General features: G+C 36.9%; 1 protein-coding gene across 1 annotated transcript in view; it reads right to left on the reverse strand.

Annotated features, from left to right (window-relative positions):
- Positions 1-12,080, reverse strand: part of MLLT10 (myeloid/lymphoid or mixed-lineage leukemia (trithorax homolog, Drosophila); translocated to, 10) — a 230,102-nt gene that overhangs the window by 79,496 nt on the left and 138,526 nt on the right. Inside the window, exon 8 of the mRNA XM_008579437.1 lies at positions 8,501-8,596. Coding sequence (XP_008577659.1) covers positions 8,501-8,596 — 96 coding nt within the window. The remainder of the gene's footprint in view (positions 1-8,500; positions 8,597-12,080) is intronic.

Here is a 12,080-nt window from a genome sequence, read left to right on the forward strand (position 1 = left end):
GGGGGGGGGGGGGGGGGGGGGGGGGGGGGCCAAAAATGAATGAATGAATAAAGGAAAAAGAAAAAGAAGAGCCAGTTAAAACCAAAGTAGGCAGAACAAAATAAAAATAAAAATAAAAATTAGAGTAGCAATCAATGAAATAAAAAACAGAAAATAAAAAAAAAGTAACAAAATCAAAAGCTGGTTCTTTGAAAACATCAATAAAATTGATAAGCCTCTAGTAGGCTAAGAAAAAAAAAGAGAGAGGGAATAAATTATTAATGTCAAATGAAAGAGGGGCCCCATCACTACAGATGCCACATACATGAAAAGGATAATAAAGGAATACCACGAACAACACTATGCCTACAAATTTGATAACCTAGATGAAATGAGCCAATTCCTTGAAAGATACATCTGCCAAAACTCAAAACAGGAAGAAACAGACAATCCAAATAGACCTATATTTATCAAAGAAATTGGACCAATCCTTAATAACTTGCTACAACAGAAAGCACCAGCCCCAAATGGGTTTGCTGGTGAATTCTACCAAACATTTCAGAAATTATACCAATTCTCTACCAGAAAGACAGAATTAGAAAAAATACAGTTAACCTTTTCCATTGTGTGGTTCCACTAATAAGCAGATTTTTTTCAATAAATACACATACAATACTGTAAATGTATTTTCTCTTTCTTATGATTTTCTTAAGAACATTTTCTTTTCTCTAGCTTACTTTATTGTAAGAATATAGTATAAAATACATATAACATATAAAATGTTTTAATTTGAGAAGACACAGATAACCTGATTAGCCCTGTATCTATTAAAGAGATGAACTCATACTTAAAAATCTTCCCAGAAAGAAAACTCCAGGCCCAGATGGCTTTAGAAATGAATTCTACCAAACATTAAGATATAATACCAAATCTACACAAACTCTTCTAGAAAAGTGAATGCTTCTAACTCATTCTAGGAGGTCAGCATTACTTTGACACCAAAACCAGACAAAGACATTGTAAGAAACGAAAACTACAGGCCAATACCCTCATGAAAACAGATACAAAAGTTCCTTTAAAGTTTCAACAAATTGAATTCAACAATAAATAAAAATGATAACACATCAAGACCAAGTGAGATCTATCCCAGGAGTACAAGGTTATTTTAACATTAGAAAATCAACTATTGTAATGCATCATATTAATAGACTAAAATAAAATAGAAAAAAATCTATATAATCATTTCATTAACACCTCTGTTAAAAACATATAGAAAAATGATTTGACAAAATCCAATATCCATGGCTGATAAAAACTTTCTGCAAAGTATGAATAGAAGAAAACTTCCTCAATACCATATGTAATGGTGAAAGATTAAACACTTCCCCCTGAGATAAAGAACAAAACAAAAATTTCCACTCTCACCAATTCTAGTCAACATTGCACTGGGTGTTCCAGCCAGTATAAGAAAAGAAATAAATGGCATCCAGATTCGAAAGAACAAAGTACAATTATCTTATTCATAGATGGCATAATCATCTATAAAGAAAATGCCATGGAATCAATAACCTCCTAGAACTAATATGAAAGTTTTGGCAAGGTTGGAGGATATAAGATCAACATAGAAAAATCAACTGTATTTCTATATACGAGCAAGGAACAATCAGAAATTGACATTTTGGTGCCGGCCCGTGGCTCACTCGGTAGAGTGCGGTGCTGATAACACCAAGGCCCCGGGTTCGGATCCCACATAGGGATGGCCGGTTCGCTCACTGGGTGAGCGTGGTGCTGACAACACCAAGTCAAGGGTTAAGATCCCCTTACCGGTCATCTTTAAAAAAAAAAAAAAGAAATTGACATTTTGGTGGCGGCCCGTGGCTCACTCGGTAGAGTGCGGTGCTGATAACACCAAGGCCCCGGGTTCGGATCCCACATAGGGATGGCCGGTTCGCTCACTGGGTGAGCGTGGTGCTGACAACACCAAGTCAAGGGTTAAGATCCCCTTACCGGTCATCTTTAAAAAAAAAAAAAAAGAAATTGACATTTTGGAAAATACAACCACATCAAATAACATTAAATATTTAGAGATAAAGCTGAGATAAGATATACAAGACCTATACACTCATTCCTGAAATAAATCAAAGATTTAAATAAATGGAGAAACATACTGTGTTCATGGATCAGAAGCCTCTATATTAAGATATTAATTATACATCAAATGTTCTATAGAGTGAATGCAGTTCCAACCAAAATATTACCAGTCTTATTTCTACAGATTGGCAATATTATTCTAAAATTTGTATTAAAATGCAAAGAACAAGACAACTTAAAGAAAAGAAAAGAAAAAAAAAAAAGTTGGAGGATGGACCCTACCTGACATAAAACTACATTAATCCAAACAGTATAATACCAATGTAAATACAGACAAACAGATCAATGGAACAAAACAGAGTTCAGAAACAGACCCATACATGTATGGTCAATTGATTTTCAACAAAGGAGTAAAGGCAAATCAGGAAAGAAACAACAGGTTGTTAGATAAATGGCTATGGAAAAAACTGGATATCTATATTCAAATACATGGACTTTTTTTTTTTTTTTGACCGGTAAGGGGATCGCAACCCTCGGCAAGTGTGGTCTGCACCACGCTCAGCCAGTGAGCACACCAGCCATCCCTATATAGGATCAGAACCCACAGCCTCGGCGCTACCAGCACCGCACTCTCCGGAGTGAGCCACAGGGCCGGCCCAATACATGGACTTTGATCTGTAACTAACACCACATGCAAAAATTAATTTAAAATGGAGCACAGGCCTAAATAGACCATGTAAAACCTAAAAATATAAAACTTCTAGGGGAAAACACAAAAAAATTGATAAATTTCATAAAATTAATAATGTCTGCTCTTCAAAACACTAAAAGAGTGAAAAGACAAGCCACACAATAGGAGAAATACCTGCAAATAAAATATTTGATAAAGATCTTGCATCCAGAATATACGAAGTCTCACAAAACTCATTAACAAGAAAACAAGTCAAGGGCCGGCCCGGTGGCGCACTGGATAGTGCGCCGCTTGGGAAGCGCGGCAGCGCTNGGGGCAACACGTGGGGTTGCGATCCGTTGCCGGACACGGAAAAAAAACAAAAAAAAAAAAAAAAAAAAAAAAAAAGAAAACAAGTCAATAAAAAAGGGCAGGTGGTGGGGAGATCTAAACAGACATATCACCAAAAATAAACAGCAAATATGCACATGGAAAGATAACTAACTTAATCAATCATTGAGGAAATGCAAATAAAAACCACAGTGAGATACCACTAAGCACCAACTAGAAGAGATAAAATTAAAAAGACTGACCACACCAAGTGTTGCAGAGAATGTACAGGATCAGGAACTCTTAGGACACTGCTGGTGAAAACGTTAAAATGATGCAACCACTCTGCAAAATAGTTTGACAGTGTCTTAAAAAATTAAGCATACACTTACCATGGTAAGTCACACCGACCACGTGACCCAGCCACATGGTATTTATGGTCCTTGTTATTTATGCAAGAGAAATGAAAGCATATATGTGTAAAAAGGACTTGTGCAATGCTCACAGCAACTTTATCTGTAATAGCCCAAAACTTAAAACAACCTAAATGTCCATTAATTGGTGAATGGATCAATAAATTATGATATATACATAGAAGAAAATGGTAGTCAGAAACAAAAATGAACTACTGAAACATATAACCCGGATGAATCTCAAAATAATTATGCTGAGTGAAAGCAAGACAAAAAAAATGTGCAAACTACATGTTTCTATTTTTTAACATTCCAGAAAATTCAAACTAATTCAAAGTGAGAAAGCAGATCAGCAGTTGCCTGGGCAGAAGTGAGGGATGAAAAACAAAAGAGAAAGAGATTAAAAGGAGTCATAGGGAAACTTTTGCCTATGATTGTGGTAATAATTTCACTAGTGTATGCATATGTCAAAATTTATCAAATTCTCTAATTTAAATATATATAATTTATTGTGTATCAATTATACCTCAATAAAGCCTAACAAAAGGTCCAATGTATTTCTTGATACATTAAATTTTTGAACACCTTTATTGTCATATGGTTATCATATGTGTCCATATATTTCCTTCAAAATTAAGTTTACTTTTTAAAAAAGATTAGCTTTCTTTTTTTTTTTGTCCTTTTGAGACCGGCCGCACCGTGCTCAGCCAGTGAGCGCTGTGAGCGCACCAGTCATCCCTATATAGGATCCGAACCCGCGGCGGGAGCGCCACTGCGCTCCCAGCGCCACACTCTCCCGAGTGTACCACGGGCTCGGCCCATAAAAAAGGTTAGCTTTCAAATACAATTTTGTTACTGAATAACACAGAGAAAGAACAAAGAGACAAAGTGATTTAGTAGAATCAGAGTAGATAAATCTACACTTGGATTTCATTATAACTTAAAAAGTATAAAGATTTCTTTAAGTTTTAAAGAAACACCAAAAACTCTTAAATTACACATTTAAAAAACAGTTAACTTATTTTACAAAAAAAAAAAAAAAAAATTGTCCTACATTCACATAGTCTTTATTAAAAGCAGTGCAAAATTTAACAATTAATTTAAAAGATCTATCTAAAATTAGATCCTCCTTTATCCTCTCCTAAAAGTGTTACAAAGAGAAAACCTGATCAAATATCTCTGGTGCACAGAAAATCTTTTGAAAAAGAAATACTGTAGTTTAAAAGAAAAATCACTCCAAAATTAAAAAGACTAAAAGTAAGCTAAAAAGACTAAAACAACTAGTAAGTCTTCTAACAATGATGAAAAGTAATGATGTTAAATAAAGATTACTTTTAATAAGATATTAGGTTCAATTTTGTCAAAAATTTTAAAACAATACTTAACCATGGCTTACAAGCATCTAAGAACTTTTTTCAGAAAAATAATATTGATACCAAACAAATCTCCATTAGGTCAAGAGCAAAAACTTTCTCCCTCATTTTTCCTTGGCAATATACTGTTGTACCACAGAAAGAAGGAAACTGGTTTGAAATGCTCAGAAAGACTATAAATTAGGAAAATCAGGGGAATCAAACACAGTCCTGAAAACACAAGCAGTCTCTACTTGTTTTATCATATTAAAGGGCTCCCTACATCAAGTCCCTACAGACATCAAATCCCCTGTGTTCAGATTATCTAATCCTTTTTTACCGAAGAACCTGAACACTCAACGATAGAAACAAAAAGCTATGTTTTCTAGACAAGATACTTACTTTTATGCTCCTTTTGATAACAACCTTACTGATTAACATGAAATCCTACTTTGTTTCCAGCAACTTTTTTGTAAACTTGGTCCTCTATAACCATGGATTCTACTTCCATGGGTTCAATCAACCACAGATAGAAAATATCTGGGGTAAAAAACCGTGTCTATACTGAACAAGTACAGATCCTTTTTCCTTGCTATTATTCCCTAAACAGTATAACAATTTACATAGTATTTTCATTGTATTAGGTATTAGTAATCTAGCAGTGATTTAAAGTATATAGGAGGATGTGCACAGGTTATATGCAAATACTACGCCATTTTATATAAGGGATTCATCCTTGGATGGTCGTCAAACCAATCCCCCATGGATACTGAGTGACCACTGTATTAATGTATCACCATGGTCTACTACCATGGTTATCAAGGATTCATGTGCAAATATTATACTGGTAAATTGTAGTTGCAGTATTTAAAAGACTACAGCAACACCACATTAACATGACATGATATTGAAGTATTTACTTGTTGCTAATTTCTAGTTTTAAAACGTTTAGAGTCCACATGTTTTAAGTTAAAGGTTAGTCATAGAGAGTGCAACTAAAAATTTAAGACCAGTAAACTTTAAATTAATACAGAAATAAAATGGAATTTTTTATTAAAGTATATGAGATGGTAAAGCAAGATTCAAAAATTTGCAACCAAAACTTGCTATGTAGTACAGGCATTTAAAAAATTAAAGTAGTCAAAGTTCCCTGTGACTTTCAATTTAAATGTGCCCCACTAACATGAAGCATGGAACCATAGCCAGAAGGAACCCTGAAGTGCTGAGCAAATCTCAGCCTTGCATTCCCTGACCTATCCCTACCTTTCCACCAAAAGAAGATAAGAGAGTGGTGAACCAACAGTAAAATGACACCCTGCCATAAAGGAACCTATAACTTCTACCATCCAGCGGGGTCAAGAAGGAGCCTGTACCTCACTCTTCCCCTTTTCAAACACTCAAGGCCTCTACATGATTCTTTCCCATTATTAGAGTTAACTATTATATACCTCTTTTCCTTGCTCAAATTTCTAACACTCCTCTTTCATTCTCACAACTGATTAACACTGATTCTTACTTCACTGGAAAAATCTGAATTTATCAGAAAAGATTTTCCACAAAATCCCACCACCACACCTATCTACGCCCACTGTACACTCCCATATCTTTTTGCCTTCTCTCCTGTTACCACAGCCATCTTTTCAGCTTGGCAGGAGATCCCATCCCTTCTCATATTCTTAAAGGATATCACCCCAGCAATTTGCCTCTGTCTTATCATTATTTTCCTCTATCTATTGGATGATTCCTACTATCACACTAATATGCAGTTATTTCTCTGATTTAAAAATACCCTTTATCAACTCCACTTCCCTGACCAATCAGTTATCACCTATTTCTCCACTCCTCTTTATATAAAAGCTCCTCAAAGCAATCACTTGTACTCACTGACTTTTCTCCTCCCATTCTCTCTCAAACCCACTCCTATCAGGCTTTTACCTCAACCAATACATTAAAACTGCTCAACAAGGTCATTAATGATCTCTACATGATAAAATCCAATGGCTAGTGCTTATATTATTACATTACACAGATCACTTATTCCTCCTTTAACTTGATCAGCACACCGCATCCTCTTGGTTTTCTTCTAAATTCTGGCCTTTTCTCAGTCTCCTTTGCTGTTTGCACCTCTTGTCCCAGACTTTTCAACACAGGAGGCCCATGGGCCTCCTGAGGCCTCTTCTCTTCTCTACCAGCACTCACTCTTCCCCTATTGATTTCATCCAGTCTCATGGCTTTAAATCACTCCATATGAATATAACTCTCAAATTTATATCCTAAGCCTAAACCTCTTTGCTGAATGTCAAACTATGTATCCAACTGACTAATCAACATCTCTACTTGTATGACTGATATCCCAACTCTAACATATCTGTGGTAGGCAGAACAGCCCCCACAAGATGTCCACTCCTAATCCCTTAAATCTATGAATATATTATGTTACATGGCAAAAGGTACTTTGAAGATTTAATTAAAGCTTATGGATTGTAAAATAGGGAAATTATCCTGGATTTTTCAAGTAGGCCCAATCTAATCATATGAGCCCTGATATGAATAGAACTTTCTCTGACGAAATGCAAGAGATGCAGCCAAGAGGAAGTCAGAGAAATTTCAAGTGCAAGGGGGACTCAACATGCTATTGTTGGCTCTGAGATGGAGAGGATCACGTGACAGAGGGCACAAGGACCTGAGAGAGGGTGTAGGAGCTAAGGGTGGCCCCTTGCTGACAGCCAGCAAGGAAATGGGCTCCTCAGTCCCACAACCATAAAGAACTGAATTTTGCCAATAACCTGAATGAGCTTAGAAGCAGATTTTTTCAGATAAGAACCCAGGTCATCTAACATCTTGATTTTGGACTTGAGAGACCCAGAGTAAGAGAAACCACCCAACTATACCCAGACTTTTGGCTTACAGAACAGTGACATAACAAGCTTATGTTGTTTTAAACTGCCAAGTTTGTGGTAATTTGGCTCAGTTCAGAGTCCTCCAATAGCTCACTTTTCAAACTAAAAGACAAGCCTTTACTGTAGCTTATATGACCCTGTGTGATTGGCCCCTCACCCTGGCCTCATCGCCTATTGCACTCTCCACTTGCTTACTCTATCCCAGCCACCTACCCTTGCTTCCATTTTCATACTTACCACATGATAATAACCCTAATAATATTTAACATTTACTAAGTAATACTTACTATGAACCAGATACCGTTCTAATTGCTATACATGTATTATGTCATTAATTTCACTAATTATTTCCCCCACTTTACAGATGATGAAACTGAGTTACAGAGAAGTTAATTAACCTAAGTGCTCAATCAGTAAGTGGTAAAGCCAGAACTGAAAATCACAGGTGGATGAAGTCCAAAGCTGAAATTCTCAATCTCAGTGATCCCTCCCACTTATTAGCCTAATTCAAGTCTTTGGAGACAAGTATAGAATAAACAGAAGATGGGGAAAAAAATTAAAAAGTAGGAACCCTAATTGCTTGATGAATATTTGGAGAGATGGGAAAAGTAAGAGAATCACAGTGCTGGGAATGAAAATACAAGGATACTTTTAAAAGTTCATGAAAAGATTTGTATAATCTTTTAATTCTATTTGTACACAATCGTACTTCATAGGGGTAAAAATCAGTACATTACTAGTTATTACATAATACTTAAAACTTACTTTTTCTGTAGTAACAGTCAAAGATGGAACCAATGCAGGTGCTGGTTCTGGTTGCTTCTTGTGTTTTTGTTTGTGTTTGTCCTTTTCCTTATATTTCTAAAAATGAATAAAGTAAAACCAAATTTAAATTTATAACCTACATATATAATACACATAATCCGCATATATACATTAAGGAGATTCTTTTTATAACTTTAGTAATTTAAAATGTAAGCAATACTTCTGTCAAAAAATGACTTAAAAAACCACTTCCTCTGATCATGTTATTTTATATATAAACAATACAGTAAGTTATTCTACAATGACTTCAGCTCCCTTATCCTTGATCAACCAAAAGTAGTACCAATAGGGGCCGGCCCGGTGGTGCACTGGATAGTGCGCCGCTTGGGAAGCGCGGCGGCGCTCCCGCCCGAGGGTTCGGCTCCCACATACAGACCGGTTCCCGCTCACTGGCTGAGCGAGGCGCGGGAGCAACACCGAGGGTTGCGATCCATTGCCGGACACGGAAAAAGACAAAAAAAAAAAGTAGTACCAATAAACAACTGAAGTCTATAATTATTTGCTACATTTATATTCAATAAAATATACACCTTTTCTTGTTAAAAACACCAAATACTTTTATGGACATTTTATAAATAGCACTTTAAAGTTTACACAGCACTTCACATGCCTTATCACATCTGTATACTGTCAAATTCTCCTCCACCATGCATTGAATTCTATGGCCCAGAAACTAGAAATCAGGGCAAGAAATTCTTCCCTAGATTTATTTGAAAAATGGATAAATTAGTTATCTCTAAGAAAAAAATTAGATAAAATTAGGGTTCATTGCTATGAAGTGCTAAAACTGAAAAACTGAAAATAAAAATGAATTTGCTTAAATAACAAATTATTTACATACTGGGAACCCAAATTTATTCAATGTCAAGAACATTTAACCAAAATGTTCTCAATTGTTTGAATCTATAGGATAAGAAACAGTATTGGGTGTGAAACTTACTATTTAAAGCATTAGTTGTTTTTATTTATTTCTCATGGTGTTTAAATATAACCATTCAGAACACTTAATCTGTTCAAGGCATGGAAGATTAAAATCACATCCCTGACCTAAGAGAGATTACAAACCAGCAGAACAAAACACATAAAAATTAAAGATACATGTTTTACTGTTAATACCCTACATACTGCCACTTTCTGCTTTTAATTACTGATCTAAGTATATCAGACATTTTCTGACTGTAATTTTAATTCTTTAACAACATAAAACATAAATGAACAAAATAATACTTTTTATTTAGGCTTTTTAGAAACTTTAATATCCTAAAGTTACTTTCATGGTGGCAGATAATAATGACTCCCAAGGAATCATGCTTCCATTCTTTGCAATGGAATATAACTGCTCCTCTCATCATAAGATGGCTTCTTCTGCACTCCCTTGAACCTGGGTTAGCCTATGACTTGCTTTGATCAACAGGATGTGGCAGATAATAAAGGAGTGTTTCTATCCTTCTTTACTATATATGTTCTACTTCCCATTTGGAGCTTTATTCTTCAAGGTTACAAGAGCTGGGATAATTTAAGAGTGAATAATCCTGAATAACAATAAGGTAAACAGATCCTAATAAGTTGGAAAGAAGATTGAGAGTAAAAGGCAAAGTATGCACATGTACATGTGTGAAAATGTTGTGTGTAAGAGGGGACTTCAAAAAGTTCAAGGAAAAATGAAAATAAAAGACAAAAATAAAAAATTATAAACTCTGTTTCTCAACATAAGCTCCATCAAGGTCAAAACATTTTTGTAAGCAATGATACCAGCTATTTAGTCCATTTCTAAAGAAGTGAGGATCCTGGGAATTTAACCATGTCAATGCAGTCTTTTTCATATTATTAACTTAAGAATAGTGGGTGCCCCTTAATTTTTTTTTTTAAATTAAGAAACGAAAAGGTCAGAAAAAGCCAAATCAGGACTGTAAGGTGGATGCCTAATGATTTTCCATTGAAACTCTTGCAAAACTGCCTGTTTGATGAGAGGAATAAGCAAAATTCCTTGTTGGGTGGAGAAGAACTCTCTGGTGAAAGTATCCTGGGTGTTTTTCTGCTCAAGCTCTGGCTGACTTTTCTAAAAGTTTTTTCTAAGTTCTTGTTTTTTGGTCCCCCAGAAAGTCAACAAGCAAAATGCATTCAGTGTCCTAAAAAACTGTTGCCATGACCTTTGCTCTTGACCATGAATACTTTTGCTTTGATTAGACCACTTCCACCTCTTGGCAGCCATGGCTTTGATCGTGCTTTGCCTTCAGGATGGTACTGTAAAGACACATGTCATCCGTTACAAATCTTTGAAGAAATGCTTTCAGAATCTTGATCACACTTGTTGAACATTTCCATTGAAAGTTCTGCTCTTGTCTGCAGCTAATCTGGGTACAACAGTTTGGTCACCCATCGAGTGGAAAATTTGCTCGACTATAATTTTTCAGTCAGAATTGTGAAGCTGCTGTCTAGCTTCCTCTCACCATGTGATCTGCTTGTACCTGCCAGCTGCCTGCCACTTTCCACCATGAGGAGAAGCAGCCTGAGGCTCATGCCAGATGCACCTGTCCCAGAATTCCAGCTATCTCCTGCACTAAGTGTCCACTGGGAAAAGAACAAGCATCAGAGAGCACTGGAGGGGGGGCCAGGAGACCTAATTTCTGTTCTGAGCTCTGTCACTATATAACCTCAGAATTAAAATCTTAGCTTCATGGGGCTTCCAGGCAAGATGGCAGAATAGATGGTCCCCAGCATCACTCTGTCCCACAAATCAACCAATTTACAACTATAAAAAAGCAACAACAGCCAAGCTGGGGCTGCTAGAGTTCAGGGAGGAGGAAGAGAGACCTACGGAGTGCATGAAGATGGGAGAAGCCATGATGAGAGAAAGAAAAAACTGCTCCTAGTGTTCTGAGCCCTGACCACTTTCAGGCTGGAGCTGCTGAACACATGGAGCAGGAGCTGGCAAAAGCTGCAGCTGTGCCCTTTGAATAAAGTTGCTTGAAGGCGGCAGGGAAGAAGAGGGCCTTGGTGACCCCTAGGCCAGCAAGACCACTAATACTGTTCCTATGGACCCACACAGGACTGAGGAGCAACAACACTGAAAAAAAGGAGCCATTCAGAGGCCAGTGAGTCATCACAAGGGACCGGCACATGGCCCGTCCCCTGGAAAGTGTTTGCAGCATGGGCAGTAGGGGAGACGGGCCCACCGGGAGAAAACTGGGGCACAGCAAGGACAGCTGATCTGTCCCCCGATCAGCATAGGGCCATTCAGAGGAGACTGGTCAGGAATATAGAATTGCATGGCATGCAGTCTGATGAAAAGACTCAGGCCCAGACCAGAGTTTCTAAATCAGGTGCACTGGGTTTCACTAGACCCACAAATACCTATAAAGTCAACCATTAAAACCTGAGCTGCACAAAAAGCTTTCCCCAGGGAATCAGTAGCAAAGCAGCAATTTCGCTAAACCACACAGCTCAAGTACTGGTCCGCACAGAAGTTCCCCCATTTTAGAAGTAAGCAAAGGACAACAAATTAGTTCCAGTGCAGAGT

Source organism: Galeopterus variegatus, unplaced genomic scaffold (assembly GCF_000696425.1).
Source record: "Galeopterus variegatus unplaced genomic scaffold, G_variegatus-3.0.2 Scaffold1884, whole genome shotgun sequence".
In the NCBI taxonomy this organism is placed as follows: Eukaryota; Metazoa; Chordata; class Mammalia; order Dermoptera; family Cynocephalidae; genus Galeopterus; species Galeopterus variegatus.